This window comes from Lissotriton helveticus, chromosome 3_1 (assembly GCF_964261635.1).
Source record: "Lissotriton helveticus chromosome 3_1, aLisHel1.1, whole genome shotgun sequence".
NCBI lineage: Eukaryota > Metazoa > Chordata > Amphibia > Caudata > Salamandridae > Lissotriton > Lissotriton helveticus.
Genome location: NC_136061.1, coordinates 1,842,260,151 through 1,842,277,122, shown reverse-complemented (window position 1 = coordinate 1,842,277,122; position 16,972 = coordinate 1,842,260,151). Strand labels below are relative to the sequence as shown.

General features: G+C 43.1%; 2 protein-coding genes across 9 annotated transcripts in view; one reads left to right on the top strand and one right to left on the bottom strand.

Moving 5' to 3' along the window:
• Positions 1-16,972, bottom strand: part of LOC144823886 (uncharacterized) — a 1,846,314-nt gene that overhangs the window by 1,340,090 nt on the left and 489,252 nt on the right. For all 8 annotated transcript variants that reach the window (XM_078682777.1, XM_078682776.1, XM_078682774.1 and 5 more), the window contains one exon: positions 4,950-5,255. The gene's annotated coding sequence lies outside the window, so the exon portion shown is untranslated. The remainder of the gene's footprint in view (positions 1-4,949; positions 5,256-16,972) is intronic.
• LOC144823884 (mucin-5B-like) overlaps positions 1-16,972 on the top strand; it is a 946,734-nt gene that overhangs the window by 536,395 nt on the left and 393,367 nt on the right. Inside the window, exons 13-14 of the mRNA XM_078682773.1 lie at positions 5,746-5,910; positions 10,762-10,850. Coding sequence (XP_078538899.1) covers positions 5,746-5,910; positions 10,762-10,850 — 254 coding nt within the window. The remainder of the gene's footprint in view (positions 1-5,745; positions 5,911-10,761; positions 10,851-16,972) is intronic.

The following is a 16,972-nucleotide window of genomic DNA, read 5'->3' as shown; positions in this document are numbered from 1 at the left end:
CAGGTCCGGAGGCAGGTGAATTTGCAGGCTTGGCAGATGAAGGGTCCGTGGGTGCGATTCGGGGTAGCACGGTGTTGAGTGTGTTGAGGGTGGCGGCGTTGTAGGTCCGTCGAGAGGTCTGGCGATGGTGGGGGCCAGGGGTCCAGGTGCTGGGCGCGGGCCAGGCGCGGACGGGTGCAGATGGGCTTGCCTTTGGCGCGCCTTCGGCGCACATTTGGCGCGCCCGCTGCGCGTGAATGCTGCGTGTAGCGCGGACTCTGCCATAAATGGAGAGTGGGGGGGAGCGAGGGAGAAGCAGCTGGGAGGCGGGAGCGGGGTGGTGAGTGGGGAGGGGGGCGGAACGGTGATGCTGGAGGGAGCGGGGTGGGGCCGCGGGGGAGCAGCGGCAGGGAGCGGGGTGGAGGGGCACAACAGTTGGCGAGAACACAACAAAATACAAATTACTGGCACAACATACAATGCGGGCAAAACGAGATCAGGGGCACAACAGGGGCAGATACAATACGGTCAAAACAGACAAATTACTGGCACAACATGCAAAAACGGGCAAAACGAGATCAGGGGCACAACAGGGCAGTTACAATACGGTTTAAGGCGAGATCAGGGGCACAGCAGAGGCACAACGTTCAGCGGCGGCGGAAGCGGAGACCGGGCACACCAAGGATGGGCCACGCGGCGGGTGGAGCAACCGGCTCTGACCAGGTCAGGTCAGGTCACAGCTCCCCGCCTAGGAACTATACCCTGCAAAATATTTATGTGCCCCCCCTGCTTGAGGCCAGTGGCGTCTAGACATTTGTTGCCAGATGGGTCTCTTGTAAAAAGGCAATGACCACCAGATGTCGTTGCATGTAATTGGTCACTTGTTTACATTTACGGGTATTATTACTGCCACTAACATTCCAGGACATCATTACCACATTGGCTTCTGCCATCCCCTTTTAACCATGATCTTTGTCTTGCGTGTCCAACTTGCTAGCACCCGGATCATTATTGCTACACTGTGAATGGCAACTATATCAACACCATACTACTTACTTTTTCTCATGAACCCAGTACCCCTCCTCCCACCACCCATCCCCCATTCTAACTTCAGGGGGAAAACTCCACTCCTTATAACCATATTTGAATATACAAGCAAATAAGGAAACATTGTACTGTAAATTTGAATTGAATTAAGCAGGTGCATCCACACTCAGGGTGGCAACACTCCGCCGCTTCCCCAGTTTCTTGGCACATGTGCCTGCATATGTGCATCAGATTTGTCCCTAGCGGCACTCTAATGTGTCACTGGCACAGATCCATGGTAATGCAGAAGAAGTGTTGTGTAAAACGCATCCTAGACGGCCCACTGATTTCTAAAAGCGTCCACAATGCAACGTAGCTGGCAGAAAAGAGGTTGCCACTATCACCAGAGTCTGGTATATTCTGTGACAGTTGCAGTGATGTTGTACCATGCTGTTTCCCCATTTTAGAATACTTCTGGCAGAACATCTGGGCATCAGGGGGGAAATCGAAGATTCAAGACCGGCCATCCACGTCCACCTTTAACCGTGCCTGATACAACATTCCCATACAACATTCCCTACCATAACCACATCTTTCGTAGGGACACCTTCAGCCCGGCATACTTTCTGCGTGCCTCCTGTACCATTCGTAGGGCAGTATCCCTGTCTCTGAAGTTCAATAACAGGACAATAATTTGTCTTGATGGGCACCCCAGATTTGGTTGTGGTTCCAGAATGCGATGTGCACATTCAACTACAAATGTTGTAGTAAAGGACTCACAACCAAAAAGATCTGAAAGAAGTGTTTCCACAAATCGGCCCAGATGCCCAGTATTGGTAGATTCGTATACCCCATAATGCAAATGTTATTTCGTCACTCACATGCCTCTAAATCCTCATTCTTAATGACTACAGCTTTGAGGAGTTTCTCCATTCTTTTGTACCTCTTAGTTTCACATAATACTAGTTATTACATCTTACAAAGGCAATGTATGTTGTGAGTGAAGAATAACACAATTGTCTCATTCACATACGTCATCATCTTCTTCTGAACAGGTGTCATCATTCTCTGTGTCTGTCTGTTTGGTTTACACATGCGGGAAGTTTGCACGTCAGTGCACTTGAGGTCATTTAGACAGCCGACAAATGTTGGCAGTTTGCAGTTCCTAATGCAGTTCCAAGTAGTAGAACTAACACAGCCTGCGGTACTGGCTGCTTCTCCATCCAATCCACTACCAGTTGCTCTGCTCCCTTATGTTTTTCCAACTTCCAATTGGAATAGGTGTATGTGGATCATACAGAAGACACCTCATGCTTATAGCAGCTTGATAATTCACTTGTTCAATATGTTTCTGAACAAAGTCTCTGCAAGGTAGAAGTAGATGAATGTCCATTTCACCCTTCTTTGTGCAGAATAGGTGACATCCCAAGGCATTCTCGTGATGAACCAAAGATTTTGATGCATACAGCAAGCATGGGAATTGCTCCAATTTGTCCAGTTCTTCTTCAGAGAGATCCCATTCATCTCTGAGCTGTGAAAAAGTCTCCTCTGTATGTCTGTTGGCAGACAGTATTTTGAATGCACTTACTTTTCTTTTTCCCGCAAATGCGCTTACTATGTCACATCCGGTAACCATACTGAGACCTCTCATAGATCGACAAACATTTTCACCTAGAGTTGAATCTATTTTCCCAATGTCAAGGACTTCCATGCGTACTTTAGTGTCACATTTTAAAATCAATTTTGCCATGATTTTGCTATAAAATCCCAAACACATAATAAACACATTGATGTCATCTGAGCTTATCAACGTCTGATGGGTGATATGGCCATGGAGTTGATGTCAAGATTGTTTTAATCATTGTTCTTATGTGAGATGATGTTTGATCAGTGATCTTATTCATGGCTGTTCCCTTAACCTTTAACACTGATAATTATCTTTTCCAACTCTGCTTTCCTCTTACAACGTCGTGTAGCATGACACTATCATGTTGGGCCAATATTTTCATTGGTTGTCTGGGAATATGTAGAGGGTATCACCGAAGTCAGAGTACAATTTTCTTCTAATATGCTTCTTGATTGATTCATCTAGTCCCTGTATTCCTCTACATGTCATGAGGGTTTCATGCCTTTCAGTGAGAATCGTCACATGCATTACCTCTTTGTTAGGAATATTCACAGTTTTAATGTATTATTATACTAAGTTATAGACACTCCTGAAGTGCAGCTGTTACCCAAAGGTGTCCTGACACTAGCTACTGTCCTATGAGCACTGAGCATTGGTGACAAGTTTACATGTCAAAGAGCCAGGTTTTTAATCCTTTCCTAAATGCCAGGAGGTCAGTGGCATTTCTCAAATTGAATGGAAGGTCATTCAGGCCTTTGCAGCGCAGGCAATAAAGTTTCTCCATCCCCACGTAGCTTTTTTAGTGGGTGGTGCAGTTTTTTGATTTCCATGGAAATTAATGCAAATTGAGATGTGCCGGTAAGCAGTCTTGCTGCCACGTTTTGAAACAGTTGAAGTTTGTTCAGGAAACATTCCTGAATATGCAGGTAAAGACTGTTACATTAGTCCAGCCATGACAAGTGCTGTAACAACTGTCCGTTGACTGTCGACCGGCAAAAAAGGGCAGTATTTTCTTGATCGTTTGGAGAACGTAAGAGGTGGTAGATGCCACTGCATTAACTTGGTCACCAAAGTTGAGCTGATCATCAACTATGACTCCTATCTTTTTTATTTTCCTGGTGGGTGTAGGAAGAGTGCCCAGTGTATCTGGCCACCAATTTGGGATCCAGACGTTGGCATCATTTCCAAATAGGATGACCTCGGTTTTGCCCGAGATGAGCTTCAGACAATTCTGTGACATCCCCCTCCTGACCACCTCCATACAGTCATGGAATCGTTTACCTAGTCCCAATTCCTGTCCTGGCAGCAGAGACACGTCAATCTGTATGTCATCGGCATACGTGGTAAGACAGAAGCCAAAGGAGCTGATCAGGGAGGCCAAAGATGATACATACACATTAAAAAGTGTGGGGCTTGGAGATTACCCCTGAGGAACTCCACAGGCCAGGGAAAAAGGTTTGGAGTAGAATTTGCCCAATGACACAATTTGTGATCTGTCGGTTAGGAAGAATTTCAGAAGCTTCCAAGCTTTATCTTGGACCCCGCATGCCCACAACCGATCCATCAACAAATCATGATGGACCGTATCAAAGGCCCCGGCTTGATCCAGCATAATTAGAGCGGCCTTGCCTCCCCGACCCAGGGCTTCTCTAATCTCTTCGGTGGATTTTATGAGCAGACTCAGTACTTTGTCCTACTTTGAAACCAAATTGAGTGTGGTCCAGAGCTTGCGTTTCGTGTAGAAAGGCACTGAGTTGCACATTCATTGTTTTTTCGGCCAGTTTTGCTGGAAGCGGTAGGTGTGAGATTGGTTGAAAATTGTTAGGATTTTGGGGTCCAAACTGGGCTTCTTTAGCAGTGGCAGTATTGAGGCTACTTTTCAGGGTTTAGGGAAGTGCCCTGCTTCAAACATTGCATTAAAAAGGGAGGTGAGTAAAAGGGCAACAGTATTGAAATAGTTCATCATATGTTTCACCTCTCATATTTTTGTAGTCATTGGTTTTGCATCAGTTTGAAGGCTAGATGCATGATCTTCCACCTTTGCTTTAACCCTTGTATAGTTCCTATAACTAGATGCATGATAATGAGATTCTGCAGCCACTATGTCCCTACTACAAACTGCTAAGATCTTTGAATGAAAATGAATGGTTTTACACACTCGAATACTTTTGTCAACCCTAAGCTCTATGGCCTTGATTAATTTCCCATGCTCTGATGTTCCTTTGTAGCATTTTATCTTTCCACAATATATACATTCTTCAGCATAGATGGTTGACTAATGATATTCTTCTGTTTAAGCTTTAACTCATGTACTCACTCATTCCAGCATCATCACTGTCACTTGCTTCAGCTTTTCACTTAATATTTTGTAGATCTCTCTTCATAGTAAAATATTTGGGGAACTGTGTTGATTTCCACATTTCTCGCAACGTCCAACAGTGGAATGTGATTCCTTACTTGAGCAGCCTCGAACAAAGTTTTCCATGATGAGTAGTCCTGCAAGCTTGTCGTACCTCCATGTTGGACATTTAACCATAAATTAATTATACACTGGGGATCAGGGGGACAGGATATGCTTGTTTCAGTCTTCTTCATGATGCTGAACGGTCATTCACCACCACCTCTGGAGAAACAAATTAAATAAACATTTATACATTTTACTTGGTGTACCTAATATAATCATATTTACTATTATAACTATCAATTTATATAATCCCATTTACTGTAATTATAATTTTTAATAATAACATTTACAATAACAATTTCTATTTAAATTAAGGTATCCTAAGAGTGGCATGGTAACACACAAAAGGCAAAGAGTTATGACTTACAATCATATTTTCCATCTCTAGGCGTCCATATCTTGCCAATAAATCACATTAGACCCCATGTCACCAAGTGGTATAGATGACATGTTTTGCTTAAGGCCTATTTCTCATTTCATAACTCTCTTAGATGCGTAGTACCGCAGTAGAGCAGGTATTGGGAGGAGTAGAAGAAATTTGATCCGGAGGTTGTCATATAATATATCTTTCTAATAGTCTTTCTGCAGAGCTAATTGCTTTATCATTCTTTGGTAAGTGTAAGGCAATGTTTTCTATTTATCTTCAAAGGTCTTTGTGGAAACTTCAATAATCAACAGGCGGATGACTTGCTTACTGCCTCTGGAGTCGTGGAGGACTCAGCCTCTGCCTTTGCCAACTCCTGGAAGACTCAGGCTAGCTGTCCAGATTCAACAGATACATTTATTGACCCTTGTAGTACAAGCTCTAATAAAGGTAAGCAAAGTCAAACAGAATACAAAAAAAATGTGATCATGTGATTTACGTAAGCTGCTTTGTGCGTAATGCAAGCCTCAACGTTCAACTTGCCAATGTTGAGGGACATATCTATCAAAGGGTTGCGTCACTTTTGCACCAGGCAAGGGGGATGTTCTCACCCAAAAACCATAGATTTTGATGTATTTCCAGATTTACCATAAGTATTAAACCTGAGAATGCACCAAAACTGCTACACATCCCCAGGGGTGGCGTAACGAGGAGAAATATCTTTATTTTAACTCTGCAGCACACATAGAAAGAGGAAAATGCCTTAGGGGATTGTTTTTGTGCAGGAAGGTGTCTCTTCCTGCACATAAGTAATCCCGTAAACTCACTCAACGGGGAAGTGCTACAGAATGCGCTCTCACGGACTAAGACTATGGGTCCTATATAAATCCATAAAGAGACAGTCAATAAAATATATACTTATACCTAAGACAGAACAAGGGAAGACAACACATATCTTAATACTGCCCTCACACACTTTGCAGTGTCATGCTTCATCATTGCACCGTATCATACATCCAGGTGCAGACCAACACACTGGATGGAGCGCAATCTTTTTTTAGACGAAGATTAGTGGTGAGGGTAGAGAAAGAGAAAGAAATTGTGATAGTGCACATACAACACGTAAAATAATGTGACACAACAAAAAAGCAGGAAAGAAGGGAGGTCTGTTCCCTTCTATTACGGGACCAAAACTGTGCAGTACTAAAATGTTAAAACAACCTAGGGGTCAACATTCCTAATTTTTATTCTATCTGTAGACCCCTGGGAGGGTTAGAATATAAATATCGGGGTATAAAGGGAAAGCGACGATCCCTATAGCCCCACTGCAATTACCAACATGTTTCTGCCAATAGTAAGCCTCCACATGGATGGCGCTGGCTTTCAAAAGGGTGTTGGTCCCCACTTTTCAATCCTTACTCTAATCGGGTGTTTTTTATCTTTGTTATTTTGTCTTGTAGGTAAGATCTCTTACTCTTGGTACTCTCCATAAATTCTGTGAGGGAACCAATTCACGAGTTCACAAACATTTTTCTGAACCCGGGACTGTGCTCTTGCCGTCACATAGTCACAAGATGCACCGGGGTTTTCCGCCTCCACTACCAGTCCTCCGACGATAAGTAATCCTGCCTGAACCATGGTGCAAGAGTGTCTGCATTGGCGCTAGACAGCACATTGTGCGCAAGCACTGGGAAAAGCCAGGGATGTGCAGTAGTATGTTAAATACAGCACATTCCTGCCCTTTTCCTGTCATGGAGCCTAGCGCAGCAAGGTGACTTGCTGTGCTGCCATGTGTGACTTCTTAATACCTGTGCCCCTGAGTATTTTAACCCTGTTTACCCATACAATTGCCTGACTCTGGCAACATTTAGCAGCAAAGAATGGATCATTCTCAGCAGGTTATTAAGGTAGCACACATTTAAATTAAGGGATTAACCCTGGGGTGCAAACAAACAACCTCCTGCTGTACACTCGAGAAATGTGTCAAAACATAGGACATAACTTTTCGAAATATTGTGAAAAAATAACATCCGTAAGAGAAAAAACCTGCTAAAACTTCATGTAGCAAAACCCCTCAACACAAAAGAGGTTCTGTATGAAACAATATTCATGCCTCAGTCAATACTCATTGGCAATGATGTTGCCACTGTGCACACCATATTTAGATGGTAACAAAGTGTCATTCTCTATCATTTCCAACAAGAAGGCGCACACAGCTATCTTTCACATCCTTGTATAGTAAAAAGCAGTGATTGTGTAAATGGTAGGGGTGAGAAGTTGTGAGGGAATGTCCCCTGCTTGGTAAAGAAGCATGACCCCTTGCCCTGAGTGATTGATTGCATGTGAATCTAGTAACTTGTCTATTATTTTAGCCATGCCATCACTCTAATTTAGGAACAGTCCTGTCCCTGAAAATGTGATATCCAGGACTTGTCCTATGACCTGGAGAGGCATACCAAGCATACCCTCGTAGAATACAGTGGATTACAGTGGATTACTGTTCATGTTTTGGTGCATCATGTAAGGTGGGGTTGGTAGCATATCATGCTTTATGATTATGATGTGACTATACCTTTTTTCTTTATATCAGTGAGAGCGTGTTCTACTGGCCCCTATCATGTAAAGTTCATTGTTATGGGAAGACCATTGCACTGATATCCAGTGTTCTTGTCAAGTGATGTTTGTGAACCATTGAGCATGTGATACCTGTATGTTAGCAGGACTCTATCCTGAAGCTAGTGTGACCAACGTTGAAATTTAGCATGGCACAAGAAGGAGAATGAGGACAGCTTCCTAGACAGTGGAAGTGTATTGCCTACATTCCTAGTAGTTCTTGATTCGGTCTTCCAGAACACTTCCATATGTTGGATGGTTGGGCGAGAGGGAGAATGCAGATTGTGTTACTCCAAGAGAGGACGTTTCTAGGCCATGCCTGCTCTTTTGACTGATTACTGCTTTAGGAATGACGATGACAACCAGGTGCAGCAATCTCACACGTAATTGCTTAGAGTCAGCCCCAATGCTACCTGCTGTGAGAAGCATCACTTAACACAAAGGCTGCACATGCGGAAAATGTGGTGCCATGACTTCTGGACCTGCCCTTCTGTAATCGACCCTGGTGCTGAAAAGCTGCAATGAGGACAGCATACCTGTCACATTACATATCTGTGAGACTGTTAGACCTGGTATCATTTGTGTGGTTTCCCTTGACTTTTGGCCTCTTGACCTCCTGTTTTAATGACTTCACTTTGGCTGGCTTATGGATTCCGGGCACTTTACCACTGCTAACCAGTGCTGATGTGCATATGCTCTGTACTCTAGATATGGTAACATTGGCTTATACAAACTTGGCATATTTTATTTCCTTGTAAGTCCCTAGTAAAGTGCACTATATGTGCCTAGGGCCTATACATTAAATGATGTTAGTGGGCCTGTAGCACTGATTGTGCCACCCACTTCAGTAGCCCTTAAACTTGGCTCAGACCTGCCATTGCAAACCCTATGTGTGCATTTTTAAACTGACCTGGTAAGTTAACCTACTTGTCAGGCCCAAATAATCCCTTTTTTTACATGTATGTCACCCTTAAGGTAGGCCCCAGGCAGCCTTATGGGGAGGGTGCAGTATATTTAAATGGTAGGACATGTACATTTGAGTTTTACATGTTCTGGTAGTAAAAAAACTGCTAAAACCACTTTTCACTACTACAAGGCTTATGTCTCCCATAGGTTAACATTGGGAATGCCTTCAAACATCTTTTAAGTGTAATGTTCAATTGGGAAAAGATAGACATTTTGAGTTTGGTGTCTCTTGACTCACAATTTAAAATCACAGCTTATGGTGAAGTTGGATTTTAAATTGTAAGTATAAAAATGCCACTTTTAGAAAGTTGGCATTTTCTTACTTTAACCATTCTTTGCCTCTGCCTTTCTCTGAATATGCGTCTGGGTTGGGTGACAGCTGGGCTTTGTACATTCCATCTAGACAGTCACACAAAGGGAGCTGGGGTGTGACATTTGCATCCTGATGACCCATCATCAGGCTGCTGGGCCTTCCTGAGGTAGATTGGGAAGGAGGAGCGGACACCTGCAAATGAATTGGGCTGTGCCTGTCCTCACACAAAGACCTGCGTACCCCCCTCTAGTGAGTCTGGAGCAAGGAAAGGAAAGGGAAAGATTCTGTGAACTTCAAAGGCCTCTATGAAGTCTCCCCCACTTCAAAGGCAGATTTGGGTATAAATACTAGACCCCTAACACCACCAAATCAAAACCAAGGATATTCTGCTTGGAAGAAGAGCTGCTGTGCTGTAAGCGGGACTGCCACTTTGCTAATTGCATTGCTGTGTTGGCCTGCTAATTGCTCTGCTGTAGGTGGGATTGTCAATTTTCTACCTGCTCTGCTGTGTTGACTTACTACCTGCTGCTTCTTGCCTGTGAGTGAGAAGGAATGGACCTGTTCTCTACATCCTTGAACCCAAGTTTGTCCAAGTGCTTGCTGGCTTGCCTCCTGTTCTCTGAAATCTCAGAGTCACAAAAGACTTTTTGTACTACTGCTGGTGCTGCTGAGCTATGCCATCCGTGAGTCATACCATTGCCAGAGGTGCGCCCTCCAGTCCACGTTCATCATGTGAACAGTGTGCCAGGTAGCATACCTGGCACTCTGCTCACATGCTGAACGTGTAAATACAATGGATACCCATTAATGAGAAGTACCATATGGATAATGAGAATTTTGAATTGATGAATACATTCTTTATTGGACGAATAATTTGATTTGATGCGAGTTTACTTGATGAACCTTCACAAACGCAATTTCATCGCCATATTTGAGTGCTGAGTGAGAAAGTTTTTTCCTTGTAGGAGAACGCCATCGAGCAGCCATATATTTTTGTCATATATGTGGGTGGTGTGAATACACACTGTAGCCCATGTATGACATTTAACTTTCACACCACTGGTGCAATTTATGCACCATGTACCAGGGTATTAGAGGAAACTTAAATACTAATTAAAACAGTTTTAACAGTGTCATTGTAGAGTCAGCACTCACACTGTGGCACTAAATAGCAGTGTCTTAAGGCTTAGAATCCAAATATCAGCAACAACAAGGTTCAGAAAAAGCCCAAAAAGTACAGGATGAGAAAGCATATTCCTCACACTGTTGCAATTAATTTAATACATAAGCCATATCAAATGAATGTTTTAGTATGATGTGTTTGTCTATTATTAGAAACATTTTGTAGAGCTCATTAGCACCCATAGTTTTCTCAGTGAATCTGACACCAATATATTCTTCTCTTTCAGAGCAGTATGCTAAACACTGGTGCTCTCTGCTGAATGGGGATGTCTTTGCCCCCTGCAGTCTGATTGTGGATGCCACTCCATATTACAAGGTAGGTATTCACCAGTCTGAGTGCACCAACACAAACTCACCTTTGAAAGAAGACCACCCTGCAGTTTAAAGAGATGGCATTTAGGATGTGTTTTTAGGAACACAAGTTGCTTCCACTCGTCCTCTGATACAGCTAGAAATAATAACTGCTCTAGCTTTAAGTTGTTTTGGGCAAATACTCGCGACACCTGTACTCATTCCATGTAAAGCCCCTGCACAGATTCTAAGAAAGCGTCATTGCTGTACACAGCTGCAGATCATAGAGGCAACACACAAAGAGTACAGGGGAGAGGAACAATCAACATGAGATGCTCATGAAAGAAGATTGCCCCTATAAATCTCTTGTCCAATGAAAACCCTTGTATGCCTCTTTTCCATAGCAATCAGACAACTGTGTCCTCGCCATCTCAGGCACAAAAGTGCACAGGAAACACATTGCCCTCATACTTCCTTTCATTTTAGAAGAAAGAGAGCTATTGTTTTTTGTTTTTAATTGACTTGAAGAGTTACCCAGCAAACTGGGTTTGATGGATACAAAAATCTGCATGAGCAGTTGCACTAAGAGGCAACTTTGGTGGGTGAGAGGCATCAGACATGAAAAATAGTAAAGTAGAAAAAGACGAGATAGGATATGTGGAGAAGATTAGGAAGGTGTCATGCAGATAAAGGAATTTAATCATTTGAGTTGACAGAAATAACATGAATAAATGTAGTAGCAGATAGGAATGAGGGGAGGAGCTTTGCTATAATGTCCTATGAAGCGAAAAAAAATATTCTAAAACTTACGAATGACTAAATGTATGTATGTTAGGAATTTGGTAGATCTCCACATGCAGCTTTCAGCCGGTTCAATGCAGTAAAGGAAGTTATGTTATGTTATGTTATGTTATGTTATTTTATTTTATAAAGCGCACAGATGCCGCAGCCAAGAGGCGTCCCGGCGCTTAAGGAATGGTAAAAACACAACACAGGAAATTAAAACCAAAAGGAGAAACTAAACAGTGGTAAATAGGAAGGTCTTCAAGGTCTTTCTAAAAGAAAGCAGATCAGGGATGGAACGAATAGGGGCAGGCAGAGAGTTCCAGAGAACTGCCGCCATCACAGAAAAAGAGCGTCCGCCCATCCTTGCTCTTTTAAAACGTGGCACTACAGCAAGATTAGTCCCTAAGGAGCGAAGGGCTCTAGAAGGCACATAGTGGCAAATTGTTTGTGAAAGAATAGGGGGAGAACCTAGCTTCAGGATTTTAAAAGTTAGACAAAGAGCCTTAAATTTGATTCTTTCCCCAACAGGCAGCCAGTGAAGATCCTGAATCGTGCGACGAGCAGAAACAAACTTCAGGAGGCCGACCAGCATCCTAGCGGCCGCATTTTGCACCCTCTGCAGGCGCACCAATTCTGCTTGGTTAACGCCCAGAAGCAGCGAGCTGGCATAATCTAATCTAGCCAAGACCGTAGCTTGAACAATAATCTGTCTCGTATCAGCATCAAAGAACTTAAAAACAGGTCGGAGACACCGCAAGGCACCGAAGCAAGTGCCGGCAACTCGCTTAGTGTGGGTGGTGAATGAAAGCTTATCATCCAACCACACCCCCAAATTCCTGACTTCGGCCACCGGGGTAGGAACAGGGCCCAGTTCAGGTGGCCACCACTGATCACCCCAGAGCTCACTTTCCCTACCAAAAATAATGACCTCGGTTTTAGAGGCATTAAGCTGGAGTCGATTGTTCCCCATCCAGCCCGCCACAGCTTTTAGCGCGGACTGAAAAGTAGCAGCATCCATGTTGGACTCCCCATTAAGTGCCACCGCCAACTGCGTGTCATCGGCGTATGACACCATGGAGAGACCAAAGCTATGGGCTACCTCTGCCAACGGCTGAACATATAAATTAAATAAGGTAGGGCTTAGGGCCGAACCCTGCGGGACACCCTGTGAGATCGGACGGGGAGCAGAAACAAAAGGGGGAGTGGACACCTTAAAAGTTCGATCAGTAAGGAAGGATCGAAACCACTCAAGCGCTCTCTCTCCAAGTGAGAGAATGTCAACAAAAAGTGAATCTGCCACTAACTAACAGTACTGCATTCCTTATAATATTGTAAATAATCGACTATAGCACATATTAATGCTACTGTGGATAATTGTGAAAGTGGTATCAAAAGTGAAGCATGATTAAAGCAGACACAGTTAAACAAATTGAACATGATTGGATTCATAAAAGTCCTCTGAGCAATGAAAAGCCCACCTTCTACCCTGGCACATACAACAAGGCTTGTTCAAAGTAGGTTGGGTGGGTAATATGTAAATATATGCAATGGTAATTGAAGCAAGTAAGTGGAATGAGAAAAGCACAATTTAAGAAATACAGAGATAGCATATAAGGCAATTAATGTAGTATTGGGCAACAATTAAAAAAGAGGATAATGATCAGACGTGGCCTGTCCACACAGATGAATAGTCTACACCCTTCACCTCTCAATAAAGATATTTTTAACTCGTTTGTAATGGTTTTATTTTCATTAAGGGTTTAGTAAATTCTCTTTTTATTCAGTTTGTCAAACATATCAGTCAACTAACAGAATTGATAATATGAATAGGGTTAGATTAAATCATAATAACAATGCATCAAGCACATTTCTTACAGGAAAACGTCCCTATTCTTAGAATGGGACCAACAATGGTCTTAGTCGGAATCCAAAGGAGTTCAAGTTTGAGAAGAAAGAGTGAGATATGAAGCTCGAATTCAATCAATCAATATCATTAGAACTTCCCATAAAAAGAGGTCTATGAACCTCAGTAAAGTCTCACGCAATAAGGCAAAAATGATCATGCAGTAGCAAACTGCAATCAACAATAGGTTCGGAAAAGGGTGGCAAATCAACATTTAGCCTTCAGCTTTTGGCCATTAGCATTCACCTTCAGAGTGGAATAGTTAATAGTGTAAGGAAAAAAATGGGAAGCGAATGGGGTAAGTGTGTCAACCTACTCTAGGAACACGCACTAACATAAACACAGCCAAAAAGAATGTTGCAATCAAAGTTTCATCTTCTTCTCTTTTTGTCAAATCAGCTTTTGTTATTGTTCCATTATTGTTCTGTGAACAGACTCCATCTTCCTTTCCCATGTATTGTACAATAGACTACTAAAATTGTGTTTGCGTATGAGATCTTTTGATTTCCAGACATTGGTTTCCCATGAGCATGACTACATTTCTAACCTTTTATTAAAGTTCATTGTATGTTATCTAAACAATGGGCTATGTGAAATAGAAACATCAGATGCAAGGAAATATTATTTAGCATCACATCGTTTCATTATAAAATGAGAAAAATATGTTAAAAGAGTCAACATTTCTGTTCATGCATTGTTTTTTGTGTGAAATTAGTTTTCAATTCATCTAATGACAAAGAGTTTCTAGTAAACCCTTTAAAAACCTTATTATTAATCAGAAACATTCTACAATTTTATATGAACCTTTTAATAAAGTATTGTCACGGTAAGGTCAGCGTATAACATTCTGCACGCCTTAGCAAATTTGGTTAGGCCGGTTGTAAAACGAAGCTTGCTTTAGTCATTTCGATGGCCTAGTACTAACTATACGTACATACTACATTTTGCACATTTTATATGTCGTGTCAGTTCAATATAAATTGCATGTTAACATAGCTCATTTGAGTTTAACTATTGTCTTATTGAATTTATAATAAAATCTCTTCCAGCAGCCAGGAGCTAGACTTGCTCTAACTGTGCAGGGTCCTGCTGGCGGCCTGAACTCAACTTTGCCAGGCTGAGAATTTCACATCCCTGGGGGCGTGACCTCCTCACCTGACAAAAGTGCCTCGAGACCCTCCCTCTAATGATGAGAGGGAGCGTCACTGATTGACTCAGACTTGGGCTCTTCATTTTTAAGCCATTAAGTGCCCTGGGCTAAGTGTCAATCAGTGACAGCTCATCAAGCTGTACGGCGGGATCAGCAGTCTCATCCCATTCCACTCTGTGACGAGTGAGAAATGGCTACTTTCCATCATTGGCTGACCTGGTGTCAGCCAATGAGGGAAGGCAGCAGTCCCAACCCTACAGGAACCGCATACACTTTCCTCTACTGGAGCTGAAAGTCAGGTAAGTTTAAGGTTTTTGAATGTTTGGTGCATGCATGTGTGTATGTATAATTATATGAACTTGTAGGTGAGTGTAGTGAATGGGTGTGTGTATATGCATTTGTGAATGCATGTGTCTAAGTAAGTGAGTTCATATATGTAATTGTGTGGTAAGCCTTCCACCCTCCCTGCCAAAATGTCAAGTCACCTCTGTTTATGAATGGGCATGTTGTGGATGTTGTGGAAGTTAAGACTGAGAGGAAGGGACATTAGAGCCTTAGGAGTGGGATTGTAACAGAGGAGGAGGTCTGGGGTAAGTGTGTTTTTTATTAGGATAATGCTAGGGCAATTTAGATTTTGTCAAAGGATGTGATATGTGTGACCTCAGCTTGCTTCAAAATAAAGCAGCCTTTTTTACAAACAGCAGACATATTGGAAGTTATTTTTTTTTTAGCATTTTGAGTACAATGTAGTCTACAGAGCTGTTAGACCTGGCTGTTTCAGCAGGTTTATCCCTAGACTTTTTACTTTTTGGCATTCTGTTTCTGACCTGTTTTTGTTGGTTTTATGACTCAGGGCACTTTACCACTGCTGATCAGTGCTAACGTGCGCATGCTCTCCCTGTAAATTATTGTTATGTATTGGTGATTCCATAATTGGCATATTTGACTTACTAGTCAGTCCCTAGTAATGTAACTCAGGCCTGCCATTGCAGAGCCTGTGTTCAGTCTGGTACTGCCATCTCAACCTGGCAAGTGCACCCACTTGCCAGGCCCTAACCTTCCCTTTTCTTTCATGTTAGCCACCCCTAAGGTAGGCCCATGGTACCCCTGTGGGCAGGGTGTAGTGTATGTGAAAGGTAAGACATGCCCTGATCTGTGAAGCATGTCCAGATAGTGAAATACTGTCAATTTCATTTTCACTATTGCAACCCTATCTTTTCCCATAGGATAGACTGGGGAGTTTGGTTATAACATCTTATAAGCCTTACTACCCCTGGGAACAATGTAGGAAAATAATGTTTGGTATGCCTGAACTCAGAATGTTAAAATGCATCTTTTGGTGTGGGTGATTTTTACATTCTGTGTTTGAAAATACCACTTTTAGAAAGTAGGTATTTTCTTTCTTAGGATAGGATGTGTATTAACTGTCTGGCTTTGGAGTGACAGGGGCTGGAGATGTGCAGTGGCTCCAGAGAGTCTGGATGAGTCAGTGCTAGGCTGACCAGGCCTGGTCTGCCTTTGGAGTAGTGGGAGGAGTAGCACCTGTACCTGAATGGGGTTGTTCCTGCCTTCCACAATGATGGCTCCGCCCCCTGTAGTGTGTCTGGAGCCAGGGCTCACTCTGAAAATGGAGGTTGTTGTGCACTTGCAAAGTGCCCCCCAGAACTGGTTTGGACTGAGCTCAGAGCCCTGGGCCAGGAGAGAACAAAGAGATTTACTGTATAAAAAGATCATATAAATTAGATCATTTCTGGGAAATCAAGAGGAACCTTTGCAAGGAGAAGAGCTGGAGAAACTGAGGAGGAATACTGCCCCTGTACTGCTTGCTGTCTGGGTTTGGCCTACAGTGGGTACTTTCTGCCAAGGAAAGGGAAAAAGGACTTTACTGTTTGATGTGTCCTCTGCTTGAGGAAGCTCTCCAAGGGCTTGAAAAAGCGTGTGACTCTTGTTCTGAAGTCTCAGGGACACAAAGAATTCAACCCCAGCTCCCCTGAACTTCCTTGCTGTGAGTACTGACCTGCCAAGAGGTGCCTGTAGCTGTTCTGGGCCTCTGGAGGTTGTCCTGGCTGTTGGAAACTGGAAAAGCAATGCAACAACAAGAAGTGTGATGCATCCGCGTCTGTTTCCGACGCATCGCGGAATATACCGTCGCAGTGCCTGCCCGCAGCTCTATAAATCACTACATGCCGCATCAAGGGCACCGATCTCCGAAGTCTGATATCACCGCACCGATTCTGACGCAATCCCTGCTGTGCGGCTGTAAGAACCCATGCATCATCATGGATCGTCGCATTGCATCGAGGCGCCA